This window comes from Setaria italica, chromosome II (genome assembly GCF_000263155.2).
Source record: "Setaria italica strain Yugu1 chromosome II, Setaria_italica_v2.0, whole genome shotgun sequence".
In the NCBI taxonomy this organism is placed as follows: Eukaryota; Viridiplantae; Streptophyta; class Magnoliopsida; order Poales; family Poaceae; genus Setaria; species Setaria italica.
Window position 1 is genome coordinate 644,329 of NC_028451.1, and position 15,405 is coordinate 659,733.

General features: G+C 53.2%; 2 protein-coding genes across 2 annotated transcripts; both read right to left on the reverse strand.

The window, feature by feature from the left end:
• Positions 1-4,373: 4,373 nt before the first annotated feature.
• On the reverse strand, positions 4,374-5,393 carry LOC105913699 (formin-like protein 7). Its single transcript, XM_012843509.1, has one exon. It carries the CDS (start codon positions 5,391-5,393, stop codon positions 4,374-4,376), a length of 1,020 nt encoding a protein of 339 aa, XP_012698963.1.
• Positions 5,394-9,427: 4,034 nt separating this feature from the next.
• Positions 9,428-11,135, reverse strand: LOC101781024 (cytochrome P450 76C2). Its single transcript, XM_004958805.1, has 2 exons — positions 10,221-11,135; positions 9,428-10,039 (listed from the first exon to the last, which is right to left on the reverse strand). Exons 1-2 carry the CDS (start codon positions 11,133-11,135, stop codon positions 9,428-9,430), a joined length of 1,527 nt encoding a protein of 508 aa, XP_004958862.1.
• Between the last annotated feature and the right edge of the window lie 4,270 nt (positions 11,136-15,405).

A 15,405-nucleotide genomic window follows, 5' to 3' on the forward strand; every position in this document is an offset into this window, starting at 1 on the left:
TAAAAAATGGCGGGCCTGGGCCACCTTTGCCGAGTGTTTTTTTAATTACACTCGGCGAAGTCGAAATCTTTGCCGAGTGTATTTAATAAAACACTCGGCACAGAGTCGAAATCTTTGCCGAGTGTAATTAATAAAACACTCGGCAAAGATTTGGACTTCGCCGAGTGTAATTAATAAAACACTCGGCAAAGATTTGGACTTCGCCGAGTGTAATTAATAAACCACTCGGCAAAGATTTCGACTTCGCCGAGTGTCGGCCGTCAGACACTCGGCAAAGCTTCCGTCGCCGTGACAGCCCGTCATCTCCTCCTTGCCGAGTGTCATATTTTGCCGAGTGTATTGCGGCACTCGGCAAAGGCTTTGCCGAGTGCCCGATGGTTGACACTCGGCAAACAACCTGTTTGCCGAGAAAAACTTTGCCGAGTAATGTTCGCCGAGTGTTACACTCGGCAAACACTTTGCCGAGTGTATTTGGCCATTCGCCGAGTGCCTGGGGCACTCGGCAAAGTTACTGTATCCGGTAGTGGTGTACCAACACCTGGGTACCCCGGCCCGCTCAGCTCGCTCCACGCAGCAGCCTCCGATGAGTAGACATAGGCAATTGTTCACCCTGGTCGATCTGTGCCCACAAGGAGGGACGGGTGTTTAAGTTACAGAGCTGTTACATTGATCGAAACAGACTACACCAAACTTCCGTTATCTCACGGTCTTCAGGTTTTAGCCGATGGCTCCATAGCCTGGCCTCCTCTCTGCAGGTAATCCAGAAACGCTCCAGCGACGGCGGAATGCTATGGAAGACAAGCTCGTTGCGGGTTTTCCACAGCAGCCAGCAGACCAGAAGAAGGAGGCTTGAGTAGTGGCGTTCTGGGACTGTTGTCGGGCGCGTAATAGTCCATAGTTGTCGGGCAGATGCCGCCGTGGTGTCAGCGCCAAGCGCAGCCCAGACTTGAGCGGGGAAGCAGCAGCGTAGAATCAGATGATCACAATCCTCCGGGAGCCCACAAAGAGCGCATGATGGATCAGACAAAACATTCTTTCTGACGAGATTTGCGCGGCAGTTGATTCTCTCCTGGACTAAAAGCCAGGCGAAGAACTGGACTCGCGGAGGGGCGCGATTTGTCCAGACAGATGCAGAGAACTGGCAAGTGGGCGGTCCCATGGCTTCAACGATCTTGTGGTAAGCGGGGCCTGACGGGAGAGTAGAGCTCTCCGGGGTAAGGTTGCTGTGCTTTTTATCCTCACCTTCCCGCAATGTGATTTGCCCGATCAGCGAGTTCAGTTCTTCCAGCTCCGCACTGGCTGCGCGTGTGAGGCGTGGAACAAGGCATTGTTGTAGACCTTGTGCAGCTACCTGTGCACAGAGATGTTCTTGCGCGTGGTATGAGAGTACAGGGCTGGAAAGAGTGCATCCAGGCGGCCGGCGGAGAGCCAGCGTTCATGCCAGAAGTTTGTGCTTGCGCCACTGTAAATTTCAGAGCTGGTGATGGCGCGGTACAGTGGTAGAAGCGTTCCCATCATCTTCCAGTGAGCTCCTCCCAGATCTCCTTCTAGTGTCACCAAGTCAATCCGGCTGCGTACCCAGAGTGCCCATGAGGATTCTCCAGGTTGAAACACACGGTGCAAAAGTTTCAGTAGGAGACTGTGGTTCTTTGCTCCGAGATCTTTTATGCCTAATCCTCCTTGTTCTCTTGGCCGACAGGCATATTCCCAGGCTATCAAACATTGGCAGCCACTGACGGTATCTTCTCCGGACCAGAGGAAACTCCTTCGTCGCCGGTCTAGCCGTCTAGGGCCTCAATTACACCCGGGGGGAGCATCAGCACTGACATGGCGTATGTCAGCTGGCTATCCAACACTGTTAATCAGTACTGCGCGCGCCGTCGAGTTAAGCAGGCTGGCACGCCATCCACTGAGCATGCGGTCTGCTCAGGCGATCAAAGGGCTGAAGGCCGCTAGATTCAGTTTTTTCACTTGAAAGTGGTAGGCCTAAGTAAGATTGAGGGAAGGATCCCAGCTGACAGTCAAGCACTTGCTGCAGGACAGTGACCATTTCTGCATCAACGCTCATGGGCACCATTGTGCTCTAACCGAAATTGATGTGCAATCCAGTGACAGCCGAGAACAGGTCCAGCACTTGTTTCAGAGCGGCCACACTGTCGCGATCAGCTTTAACCAGTAACAGCATGTCATCGGCATACTGAAGTACTGGGCATGGTAGTTCTGTGCTAGCCGGATGGCGTATCCGGCGATTTTTTTTAACCATCTGTTGCAGGACATCTAACACTAGTAGGAAGAGATAGGGGGAAAGTGGGTCGCCTTGTCTCAGCCCCCTCCCACAGGTGAACCAAGGCCCTGGGACGCCGTTCACCATTACAGCCAGCTTTGAACTTTGCATAGAGAGTTTATCCAGTCAATCCATTGTTGGGGGAAACCGCACGCCCCAAGGATGGCATGGCATCGAGACTGTGCCAATGAACTGAACCAAATGCCTTGGCAAAGTCTAGCTTCAGGACAATAGTAGGCAGTTTCCTCTTGTGGCAGCATTGGACCAGTTCAGTTGTGTAGACGAAGTTCTCTGAAATCGATCTCCCCTTGATGAACCCTGTTTGATCCGGGTCAATCAGTTTGGGAATTTGGAGCTGGAGCCGCGTAGTCATCATTTTGGAGACAATCTTCAGCGAACAATTTTGCAAACATATTGGCCGATAATCCCCTGGAGATGTTGCTGCCTCTTTCTTGGGGATCATGACGACGTAAGCCCGGTTAATGCGTTCAAGCTGGGCAGTGCCTTATTCCAGGAACTCCCGTGCAAGGTTCATCACTGCTGGCGCTACTGTGGACCAAGCTGCGTGGTAGAAAGAGGGGCCGAAGCCGTCTGGTCCAGGGGAACTTGCCTTGTTCATTGCACGGACGCCGGCGCGCGCCTCATGCTCAGTGAAGGGAGTCAGCAACGGGACACTGTCCGCGCACGGCAACGCTCTGTATAGCGTCGCCACGTCGACGGCTCCCAGGTTTGCTTCTCGTTCACCAAGCAGGGTCCGCAGGTGTGCCGTCAGTGCCTCCGTCTTCTCCCTGTGCGAACTGAGGACGCTGCCACCCACAGTCACAGAGCGGATGGTGTTCCGGCGCAGCCGGTGGGTGGCTTGCGCGTGGAAGAACCGGGTGTTCGCATCCCCTTCTCGCATGGCGCGGTACTTACTGCGCTGTTTCCAGAACGCGGCTCGTTCCCGTAAGGCCAAAGTGAGACGGTCTTGGCACTCTCGGCGAAGGAGCAGTTCTCCTGGTGACAGGCTGCGAAAGTCTTCAAACACATCAAACACATCGCGCCCAAACCTTGGACGCGCAACGGACTGACTTGAGTGCTCGTGCCAATGCCCCGGCCGCGTCCATCGCGCTGTTTTGGAACCAAGCGGGGAGAACAGTGGGGAGGAAAAGCGGGTTTTTAGCCAACCATTCTCAAAACGGAACACGGTTGATCTCGGTATGGAGGTGGACATTTGAAGGAGAAGGGGTGTGTGGTCTGAAGTTGTTTTTGGCATAGAGCATAAGGAAGAGTTGGGGAAGGTTGTACTCATCTGATCGTTGAACAGCTCGCGGTCCAGACGAGCAAGGGTTGGGGAAGTGCGGTGGTTGGACCAAGTGAAAAGGCGGTCAAGGAGGGGGAGATCGATCAGACAAAGTTGGTCGATAGTGTCGTTGAAGGCAGAACAGAGAGCGGTATGTGAGGAGCCATTGTTGTTTTCCCCACTGTGTCTGATCAGATTGAAGTCGCCTACTAGAGCCCAACTCCGATCCCTTGAATGTGACCAGCGAGCTCGTCTAGATCTTCTAGAAAAAGGAGGGAGTCTCGATGATCCGACGGGGCGTAAACATTGGTTATAGTGAAGGAGTAGCGCTTTGATGTTGTCGAGAGCGCGCAACTTCGACTCCTGAAGGCACACAATGCTAGAACGAGAGGAGGAAATGGTGTCCCGAATGATAGTACATTTCTGCGGGTCTCCCAGGCCGCGCATGTTCCATGAGAGAAGGGAGAAGGATACAGTTCTAGAGTTCATAGTTCAAGTACAACACCGGGACAGACCGAAAAGAAACTGAGACGCTGACAGGAAAGGAAACAGAGGCACCAACAGTAGTCCGCAGACCAACACAAGCTGAAAAGAAGCAAACTACGGGGGGCCCGACATATTGCCGGACGGTGAATAGGCAGTGCTGCACCGAGTGGGGCAAACAAGCAGCACGCCCATCAGACTGATCCATCTCGAGTTCAGGCATTTGCACCGTCGAGCACCTTGTCCAGCCGAGCGCAGGTGGCTTTCCCTATGGCTAGCACTTTGTCGAGTGCTTTGGCAGTTTCTGAACCAAGTCCCACCGCGTCAGCTAGCTTGATCAAGTCTGAATCTGCCATAGGTTTCTTCTTTTTTTGTCAGCGGCTTCCTCTTGGTGACATGCCTCTTCACAGCCGAGGAACAGAAGGTGAGGCTGTCTCGGAGGGTTTTCAGCTGGGCAGCCTTGGAAGTGGCATCTACGAACTCCCCTTTTCCTTTGGCTGCCAGACGGGCGCTATGGCGTGTGCGCTGTGGTGCTCGATTGATGGCTGGCTGGGCCACAGCAGGTGTTGTGCGCGGCGGAGTTGGAGGTGTAGGTTCAGATGTGGCCGTCACAGGCGAGTTTGCTGGGGGCGGCGAGTTTGGGGGGTCGGTTGGATGCCAAGTGAGGAGGAGGACCGACTCAGCCTTGTAGCGCCCGGTTTTCTCACGCGGCTCGGCTGGGATCTCAATCAGTAGAGGAAAAGTAGGCAGGGGTGGCAGAGGGTAGGGGTTGATGAAACCAAAGCACAAGATCGAGGCGCCGAAGAAAGCACCCGGGTGGAGCGGAGCTGGGTGCGGTTGCGGCGGGTGTTGCGCGGCTGCAGCAGGCTGGTGGGCTGGCGCAATGCGATCGGGTTGCTGCTGGGCTTGGCCATTGGCGTTGTGGTTCTGGGCCGGCCCAGGAGGCGGCGGCGGTGCTGGGCCAAAGTAGGGGATCCATGCACCGGCTTCGTCGAACTGATTCTCACGTGGCCAGAACGCCAAGGCACCCAAGCGCAGAACGACGCCGCGCCCACTGGGGGCGTGAACGCCGATGCGGCTGGGCAGGCTGGGGTGCTGCAGCTCGACCACCACTCTCATGCAGGAGCGGTCGAAGCCAGGGATGCAGAAGGGGTCGACCTCCACCATCGTCCCGACGCAGCGAAGAATGTCACACACCTGCTTGAAGGACCAGTGCTCCTCCGGGAGGTTCCAAATCGCCACATGCGCAAGCCAGGCTGGCTCGCGTATGAAGCAATCGTCAGTGTCTTCAGCACGCTCGAGCTTGACCGTTGCGCCATTGAGATGCACAGGTTGCACTCCCATCGCGATTTCGCGGGCCGCAGCAGACCCAAAGTGCAGGGCCGCCACACCCGCGACAAAGGCAGGATCTGGAACCGCAGACTCGACGCTACAACGTGGAGCGCAGCGTGGATCAAAGGTGATGGGTTTGCGGCAGCTTCGAGGGGCTCCACTTCCACGAAGGCGAGCCGGGAGGTGTGCTCCCAGTCCCCCTCGTCAACCCAGACTTCCAGATAGTCGGGTCCATCGTCCAAGGCATCGCTGTCAAGCGACTCGCCATCGAGCGCGCTGTCCTGGGACTCGTTGCCGAGCTCGCTGTCACCACTCGGCGCCTCGCCGTTGGAAGCGCTGGCCGTGCCCTGGCGCGACACGCGCACCAACAGTGGGACGCGCCACGGGGGACGGCGTGGGCGGTGGCGAGCGCCCAAGCTACTGGTGGTGGAGGAGCGGTGCAGTGAGGTGGCCCCGACGATCCGAATGTCTCTCGTGCCTTGGGGATGGCACGGGACGCACGGATTTGGGGCGACGATGGCTCGGCAACACGATTCCCCTTGTCCAGCGGTTCGCGGAAAAGGTCGCCAAGGTAGAAGGGCCCGTCGTCATCACCAACGGCGCTTGTCGTGTGAATCTGCTCCATGACTGCGGGGCCACGACTAGTGGAGGCAAGCATCCTGAGAGGGTCAAAAGCGGAGTGAAAGGGGGGAGGTTGAGCGAGGTGGGGTTGGGGTGGATGTGGTGGACGACGGCGGCGAGCTGCGAGACTGGAAAGGGACCGCGTTGAGTGGCACGCGGGAGGCGGGGAGGGGGATGGTAGGGCGACGGCGGGGGTGGGGTGTCTGCTCACGCGCGAACGTCATGGGGCAGGCGTATCCGCGATGCCCCGAACCACGGCAGAGGCGGCAGCAGATGGGATCCCTACAGTCGTGCACCTAGTGGTCACGGGAGAGGCAGCGAAACCAGCCGCCGTGGTGGATGGGGAGGGGTTTTGGGCGAAGGTGCACGGGTGTCGGAGGGGGGAGGGGTAGTCTTGCACGCGGCAGCAAGATAGGTTCTGTAAGTTGGGTTGTTGGCGGCAGTGAAGAGTGAAGCGACGTTGGCGTCTGACTCGTTGCTCCCAATTGCATCCGCGCGGCGCCTATCCCGGGAAGGGGAGCAGGCCAAGGTCTGCGGTTGCAGTTAATCCCGAATCCTTGCGAATCCCAGGATGTTGCCCTATCGCTGTGCTCTGTTCTGCTTCTGGGATCTTGCGGGGGGCAGGCGGGAAAAAGGAGTTGGCGTCGTGTGTACTACTCTTGTCAGGTTTGAGCTCAGGTTGGTGCGTCGCATTGAATGCACCTTCTTCCTCCTTGAGGCGGGCCGCCATGGCCTGTGCTCGAGCTTTCGAGGAGTGCAGGAGAAACCGGCGCCCGGCAAACTCAAGATGGAGCCTAGTAAGAAGGAAATTGACCACATTGTGATTTGAGAGAGTGGCGCGGAAGACGCCCGGCGAGATAGCCATTGCATGAATGAACAGGGGTGGGGCGGTGAGATGGAAGGACAGAACGGCGGACACATAGTGTGCGTTGAAACATTTATCAAGCGACGGAAGGGTGATCCAAAGGAAGGAGCGGGGGGAGGAGGGAAGAGCACCTGGGCATGCCACAAAATGGAAGTCCTGAAGGAGAGTTTCCTGCAGCTTGGTTCCTGGGTGAGCGTTGAACTTGGCGGTCAGGGCGAGGGTGGCACGGCGCAGTTCCTTGCACGTCGTCGGGAGGGGGAGGGGTGCGATGAGGGTGGTGGTGGTGGGGTTGGGGGGGGTGGCTGCATTGGTAGAGGAGGGCGGGCGCTGGTGCTAGTGCGAGGTGCACCGGGGCTGGCGGCGGGCGCGTCGTGAGGTGCGGGCGTCTCCATCCGAGGAAGGTGACTTGCATTCTACGGTCCCCTAGGAAAGGTTTGTGGTAGTAGTCGAGGTGGTCGATAGCAGGCCCCGACAGAGGTGCATAGCATAGCCGCGTTCCAGCAATGGCAGCTCCCTCCGCTGCGCTCACCCGTGATTGCATTGGGTCCTCCCATACCCATGAAGGGATTCGAGTATGGGGCTGGGGGGCAATGTGGTGGAAGTGGAACTCATAGAATCGGGAGCGGAAGATAGGGTTGGAGATGATGCCCCGCCAGCGCTACCTAGCTTGCAGACGAGGGAGGGAGGTGTGGACAAGGCACCCAACCAGGGTCATCCGGCGGGAACACGGAGAAGGATCTCCTCCAGAAGCTCGTCCATCGATCAGTGCCGCAGATCGATCAGATCTAGTTGGGGGAGGTGTGGGGTGGGAAGTGGGAGGAAAGGTGGAATGGGTCGTGCCACCAAGCGAGAGGAAAGGTAGGGATGGGTCTATGATTTGACCATGTGGTACTAGAGTAAATATGTGCTAATTATAAATTAATTAGGTTTAATACATTCGTCTTGCGAATTAGCCCTGCACTCGCTTGGGATCCTCCTCCTCCTCCCCTCGGCTAGCTCCTCCTCCTCACCCTCCCACCGCCACCACCGGCGGACGGGCTGTCAGCAGACGGGCCAAATGAATTAAAATAGTATTATCTCCTCGTACTGCCGTGTACTATACTCTTTCCTGCTTCAATGTTCTCCCTGCTTCCACCATCACTGGAGTGTTGACGATGGGAAGGCCTGCCACCATGCATCCGTTTGCCACGAGCTTGGGGATGGAGGGCCGGCAATGCTCCTGCCGCCGGCGCCGCCATCCACACCTCCGCCGCCCCTCCCCTCGTTGCCTAGCTAGCTCGGTGTAAGAGGACGCAGGGAGGTGCGACGGCCATGGCTGGAACATCGAGGAAGAGGCTCGATCGCGCGCACCCTACTGATCCGGTTGCTGAGCATCCCCTTGCTACCGAGCTCTAACCCGGAGAGGCCCGGCCCTCCACGTGCTCCATGGATCCGAGTTTGGCGAAGATAACCTCAACGGGGAGGTCTGCTGCCACAAATCACGCAAAGGTAGACGAAGCTAGTACTCGATTTGAACGGAGAAGAGCTTGGTGTGATCCCACTCTAGTGCTCGGTTCCACGGATTAAAGTTTAGACCCTATCACATCGAATATTTAGATACTAATTATGAGTATTAAACATAGACTAATTACAAAACCGATTGCACACATGGAGGCTAATTCGCGAGATGAATCTATTAAATCTAATTAATCCATGATTAGCACACATTTACTGTAGCTTCACATTATCAAATCATGGACTAATTAGGCTTAATAGATTCGTCTCACGAATTAGCCTCCATCTATGCAATTGATTTTATAATTAATATATATTTAATACTCCTAATTACTATTTAAACATTCGATGTGACAGGAACTAAACTTTAAACTAAAAAAAATCAAATATTATAGTCCAAAGTGCCTGGGCCGCTGCCTCAGCCCACGTGCTGGCTCGGCACGGCCTGACCCGTTTGGCCTGTCGGAATTAAGTGGGCACGCCGACCTGTTCAGGCCCACTCAGCCCGCATATTAAAACCCCCACCCCAAACCCTACCTTCCCAGCTTCCTGTCCTCCATACCTCTGCCACCCCATCGGCTGCCGTTTCTCTTGCGGGCCCCCGCCGCCTCCCCCGCCGGCCTATCGCACCCTCCATCGCCTCCCCCACCGGCCCCTCCCGCCCTCCGCCGCCGCGCCTCCCCTGCCCCCCAGCCCTTGCGGCCTGCGTAGCCCCTGCTCCGCACACTCCTTGATGCGGTCGATCTGGTGGCACGGCAGCGGGAACGGCGCCATCACCTCCTGCTGCTGAGGCGGAGGAGGGGCGAGGTGGTCAAATGCCGTGCCGCGGGCTGGCACGAGCACAGCAAGACCGTTAAGGCCTGCCGAGCTAGCATGCCAGCACGGCCCGCCAAAGAAGGTTGCAGGCCGTGCCTGGGCTACTCCATCAGCACGAGGACTGGCACGGCCCGGCACGATTACTATGCGGGCCTAAACGTTCGCTTAGTAATCTGACATATAATTTTATTCCAACACCATAATTAAGGTTCGTTTATTACATACTCTGTATCCTGTAAGATACTCGTACTCATATTTCCCTGGGAATGACCTTGAGGGGTGTGACTAGAGTCACGACGACCCCACACTTCTCTTTCATGTCGATCCCGCTCTCCTTGACCTCGGCCGGGAGCTCCCAGTCGAAGCGATGGAGCAGCGTGCCGAGGATGAGGGGTATCATCTTCATCGCGAGCGGCATCCCGGGGCAGATGCGGCGGCCGAGGCCGAACGGGATCATGTCGAAATCCTGGCCCACGTGGCTCCTGGTCTCGCCGTCGACAAGGAACCTCTCCGGGATGAACTTGTGCGGGTCGTTGGGCCATGCCTGGGCGTTGCGGTTGATGGCCCACGAGTTGACGAACACGTTGGTGTTCTTAGGGATCCTGTAGCCGTTGACCTCGATGTCGGCCTCTGCCTTGCGAGGCATCAATGGCACCGCCCCTCGAAGACGAAGCATCTCCTTGATGACGGCTTGGAGGTATGGGAGCTTGGCGACGTCGGGCTCTTCGATGAACGGCTTGTCGCCAAGAACCCTTTTGAGCTCCTCCTTGGCCTTGCGCATTGCCTCTGGGTTCTGAATGAGATCCACCATTCCCCACTCCATGAGAGCAGAGGTCGTGCTTCCTCCGGCGGCGTATATATCCTACATATAATTAATCAACAAGATCAATTCAGTAATTGTTATACGCTACCAGCACACGGCGAAGTCCAAAAAACACTCGGCAAAGGCTGATATGATTAATGCATGCATCTGAATCATATGATTATTGAAGTTGAAGGAGCTGATGAGATAGAGAGATCGAGGTAGAGGACGATCGACGTACCGTGAGGAGTACTCTGATAACCTCCGGGCTGAGCAGAGACCCCTCCTTCTCCCACTCGCTCTCCTTGTCGAGGACGGTGTCCAGCACGTCGTCCTTGCGTGGCTCCCCGGCTTCCCGGCTGCGCCGCCGCAGAACGACCTGCTCGTCGAAGGGGCGGTACACGATGCCTATCAGGGTCTTGGTCCTGCGGCGAAGGCCCTCGAGGTCGAGGGGGGCGATCGCCGGGAATATGTCGGAGACGTTGTCGGTCCCGAGTATCTCGACGATCTCCTCGATGGTGTCCCTGAACATGGCCCTCTCCTTGGGCTCCAGGTCGATGGAGTAGAGCAGGCCCAGCAGCAGGCTCAGGATGCGGTCCATCACCGCGTTCCTGATCGCGACGGGGGCGCCGCGTGCCGCGTGGTCCGACAGGTCCCGGTACAGCGACTCCACGATCCTGGCCTGCATCATCGCGCCGGCGCCGGCGATCCGCCTGGGCGCGAGCATCTCCGCGGCGGCGAACTTGCGGACGGCGCGCCACTTGTCGTCCAGGCTCGGGAGCGCGAAGATGGTGTGGGCGTCGTGGCCCCAGGCGGTGAGCACGTCCAGGCTCAGGATGCCGGCGATGGTGTCCACCTTCTTGCCGTTTTCCCCGGCGTGGAAGACCGCGCGGAGCGCCTCCGGCGAGGAGACGATCACGTGGGGCACCCAGCCGAAGCGGAGGCACATCAGGTCACCGTAGCGTTCGGAGAGTTTCTGGAAGGTGCGGTGCAGCTGCCCGGGCTCCCCGAGGTCGAGGAGGTCGCCGATGATCGGCTTCGGCGGCCAGGGGCCAGGGGGGAGACGCCGGCGAGAGTCGCGGATCAGCTGGAAGATGTACAGGGAGAAGAGGCCGACGACAAGCCATGCTAGGCCTTCAAGGATGAAGGAAGCCATCTTAGTTGCAGCTAGCTACACTAGATGCTAGATCTCAAGCAAAATGATTCGTGCTTCGGGATGAGTTGCTTGGGACATACACGCACTTCGACACCTATATATTTACACGGGAACGTATTTGCTACAAACCAACTAACCCATGCAATCTTATAAACTATGAATCCAGATCACAAGGTGCTAATCCAATAGATAGGATTAGTGGTGGGATTATTTTGCACTTAAACCCCTCACCCGCTCGTCACTTTTTCGAATAATCCCCTACCCCTTCGCATATAACCCGTCCTGTCCTCGCATTGGCACGATCGATCGCCCGTTTCCAGGTGAGGCGCTATCCGTGTAGGTCCACCGGAAGCGGGGCCAGTGCACGTGGTGGCACATCGCTGTTTGGAGTCGTCGTCTTCCGGTGCAGCGCCGCGAGCACTACTAAATTGACATCTACTACCGGTTCATAACCCCCCTCTAGTACCAGTTGTGCAACCAGTACTGCACAATCAGTACTAGAGGGGGTCCCTCTTGTACCGGTTGAAATAACCGGTATTAGAGGGGGTAAAAAAATAAAAAAAATGAAAATCCACCCACCCACCCCGGCCCCCAGCCGTCGGCCCCTCCTTCCTCCACCACCGCCACCATCCTGCCGACGTCGCTTTGACTCCCTCCTCCTCCGTCCCTCCCCACGCCGGCCCCTCATCCTCCTCCCGGCCCCCACAGTCGTCGCCGCATCCCGCCGCCACCCCCTGCAGAGAGAGAGACCTGCGCCGCCGGCTCCTCCTCCCCCACCGCCATCGACTCTCCTGCGCCACCGCTCTGCTCACCCGGCCATCTGCGCCACCACTACGGTCGCCCTAGCCACCTGCGCCATCGCCACCACTCCACCCCATTGGCCGCCACCGCCGCGCCTCGCCCCGTTGGCGCTCCTCGCCCCAGGCAGAGGTGAGGGGCGACCGAAGGGGGGAGGAATGGGGAGGCTGAGGAGGGCGCGCGAGAGGGAGATAAGGGAACGAGCTAGAGGGGTGCCGTTGAGGGAGGGAGCTAGAGGCAGGGCGCCGCCAGTGGATCTATAGAGGAGGGAGAGGGCACTAGAGAGGAGGAGGGAGATGGAGAGGCCAGCGGTGGAATATTGAGGATGCAGGAGAGGGGATGCAGGAGTTAAAGTGTTGTGGTGTATCTGAGGGCGCACATCGACCAATGGCACGTAAAAAAATTAAGCGTTGCGGTGGAAGCCCCTCCAGTACCGGTGGTTGGTTCCAACTAGTACTAAAGGATTTAGTTCCTTTAGTACCGGATGATGGCTCCAACCGGTACCAGAGGGTATGCTCTAGTACCCGTTGGAACCAACCACCGGTACTAGAGGAGCTCTGGAGGCTCCCAACTATGGAACCAGTACTAATTCTCCCTCTAGTACTGGGTTCAAAAATAACCGGTACTAAGGCTAGAGATGAAAGGTCATATTTCTAGTAGTGGAGGGGGAACCGAGAAATTTTAGTCGGAGACGATTCCGGATCTGCTAATGGCGATGAGAGGTTCCTGCAAGAATTCTCCATCCCTGCGATCTCGCCCCACATCAATTCATCAGCTCACTAGCCTCCGAAAGGCCCCACGACCACCATCACGCACGCCCGACGAAGCGAGGCGTGTCACACCCTAAAATTTTTGAATTTCAGGATGTGGATAAAAAAATAAAGAAACAATGACTTTCTCATAATTTTAAAATTTTCCCAACAATTTTTTTGTTACAGGGAATATAGCATAGGAAAAATAATTGTTTGATTTTCTAAATTAAATAATGTTGTAATGTGTATGTGCATTCATGCCGATGCATCTTGGTATTTCATTAGTGTAAAAGTTTTAAAAATGCATTGAAACGTTGTCCAGACCCTTCTGAGAATTTTCCATCTTTTTTGGGAATTTATTCTCATTCTCCTAGAGCTAAATCCAATTTTTGGAAGGCTATAGAATCCTTTTCACGAGCTCCAATTATTTTATTTGGATTCTTTGTGTCCCAATCCATCTCTGAGATTTATCTCAGAATTTTTGGAAGTTTCTAGATATTTTTCTCGCTTTAGAAAACAAGTTCGGCTATTTGTGGAATTGTTTTGGCGCAGATAAATCAAATAAGAAATTCTAAAAATAAAAAGTCAACTCGAAAATATATATTTTTGTGAACCCGTTACATATATCACCGCGTTCGTCTCGACACGAGGATTATAGATCTAAAATCCTTTTCGCGAGTTGGGTCTCCGTGCTCCGTACATCTGAAGTAAAAGTCCGTTTTCCGACGAAACTCCGGCGAGGAAATCCGGCGAAACCGTAAGTCTTCGATCAGACGATATGTTATAAGATGAGCAAATATACGAATGCGAATCCAAATTTGAACCATTCCTTTTGTATTCGTATTTGATAATATTCGTATCCATATTCGACTTTGAATTAAAATGTGGTGAATAGTGCTATCTAAATGCGATTCCATCCGTATCCAATCCGAATCCGAATCCATCCCTAAATCTTTCCCGTTCCATTCAATCTAAACTGAGGCTCACACTTTTATGGATCTAACCCTATTATTTCTGCTATTCACGAGCACTGTTTCTTGAGTCTTGTGAATTTTCCCTGCTAACCCCTAAGGTCTACAGTTAATTACGACTAGACCCTTGAATCTACGTTTTAGCTCCGTTTCTATCCGTTCAAGTTGCATTAGGTTCTTGATAACATAAATTACAAAATAGTGGTAATGTTTTCTTTCATGCATGTTTTTGAGAATAAATTTGATATTAAATTGATTAATACCTGATAAACGAGTTCTTCTCTAAATAAAATATATTTAGTGTTATACACTATTTTTCTTAATAAGTGTTAACTTGATTAATGCCTACTTCATATTCTTTTCTAAATAAAAGCCAATTAGTTATATATCGGGTTTTCATAAACTAATGTTAATTTGATTAATGCCTATCTAAATAATTTTCCAATTGAAAGCCAATTAGAGTTATACCTTGGTTTTTCTTAAATCAAATTTAATTTGATTAATATTTAATCGAATTGCTTTCTAAATAAAAGCTATATAGGTTATAACTCGAATTTTCATAATCAAAAGTTAATTTGGCTAATATAAATATAAGTGTGTTTTTAATATAATATGCTTAGTTGAACTCCAAAAATAAATTTATACGCTTAGATGCTTACATGTCTCTTATAAACTTAAATGTTTAATTTGAATAAATTGTACTTAAATATTTATGAATAAAATTTGACTAAGCTCTACATCGTCTTTCTTATATAGATATAAATATAAATTGATTAATTCTAAATAAGGGTATTTCTCCGAAATATCTTTAATGCGTTTTCTGAACTAAAATAAATGCAGCGTGTAGCTCTTGTCTTTTCTTTTCTACATATAATCTCTTGATAGTTTTATCTTTTCAACCTTAGTTCCATTTTAAACGTTTCTTGCGTTTGCGTAATCCTAGAATCGAGTCATGTCTTTTAGTACGCTGTTTTAAAGCCTTTCTTTTGTTTTGTTATATTGTTCTTAGTTGTACTCATTTGTTTGCTTGTATGTTTGTACCGGTGATTGCTTCGAGTAGAAGGATCGCTTTTTGGAAGATGTGAAGAGTACGAGTTTCAAGTGAGCAAGAGCTGAAGAGCAGTAAGAGTAACTTTTCATCGGAGAAAGGCAAGTGTGTCCTTGAGCTTTTGTGCCAATAACTTTATTTAATCACTATTGCATATGCTTGCATTTAATTTTATGGGTCCCATTAAGGTTTTCCTAGTCTGTGTGATCATTCCTTGTCAACCTAGGTTTACCTTTCTATTGGGTAGCTATGCTTAGCTGCTATACTTTGGTTATTGTGGTTCTAAATAACAATATGATGAACTTATCTTTCTTATGCTATACATTTCTTTAATTCAAGATCACTATGTTCAATTGTAACATGGAGCGACCACCCAGGAAAATAGTGCAACCACGAGAACTATTATGACTCTGGTCTTGGCTAATTAATTAGAAACTCTAGTCTGGGGTAATCTTACCGAAAGAGCAAGAGGGGAGCGCGTTGATGGGGTATAGCACTCGCTCTCTGGGACGTGGGCTTTGCTAAGACACTATACCCACTAGGGGACTGTTATGCTTTGCTTTGACCTGAAACCTTAGCGGATTACCATTTACTAGCGAATCTTGTGGGTAAATATGTACAACCACTGTAGAGTGTAAAATTGATCGATCAGCCGTGCTCACAGTCAAGAGTGGCCTGGACCCTCACATGATTAATATACT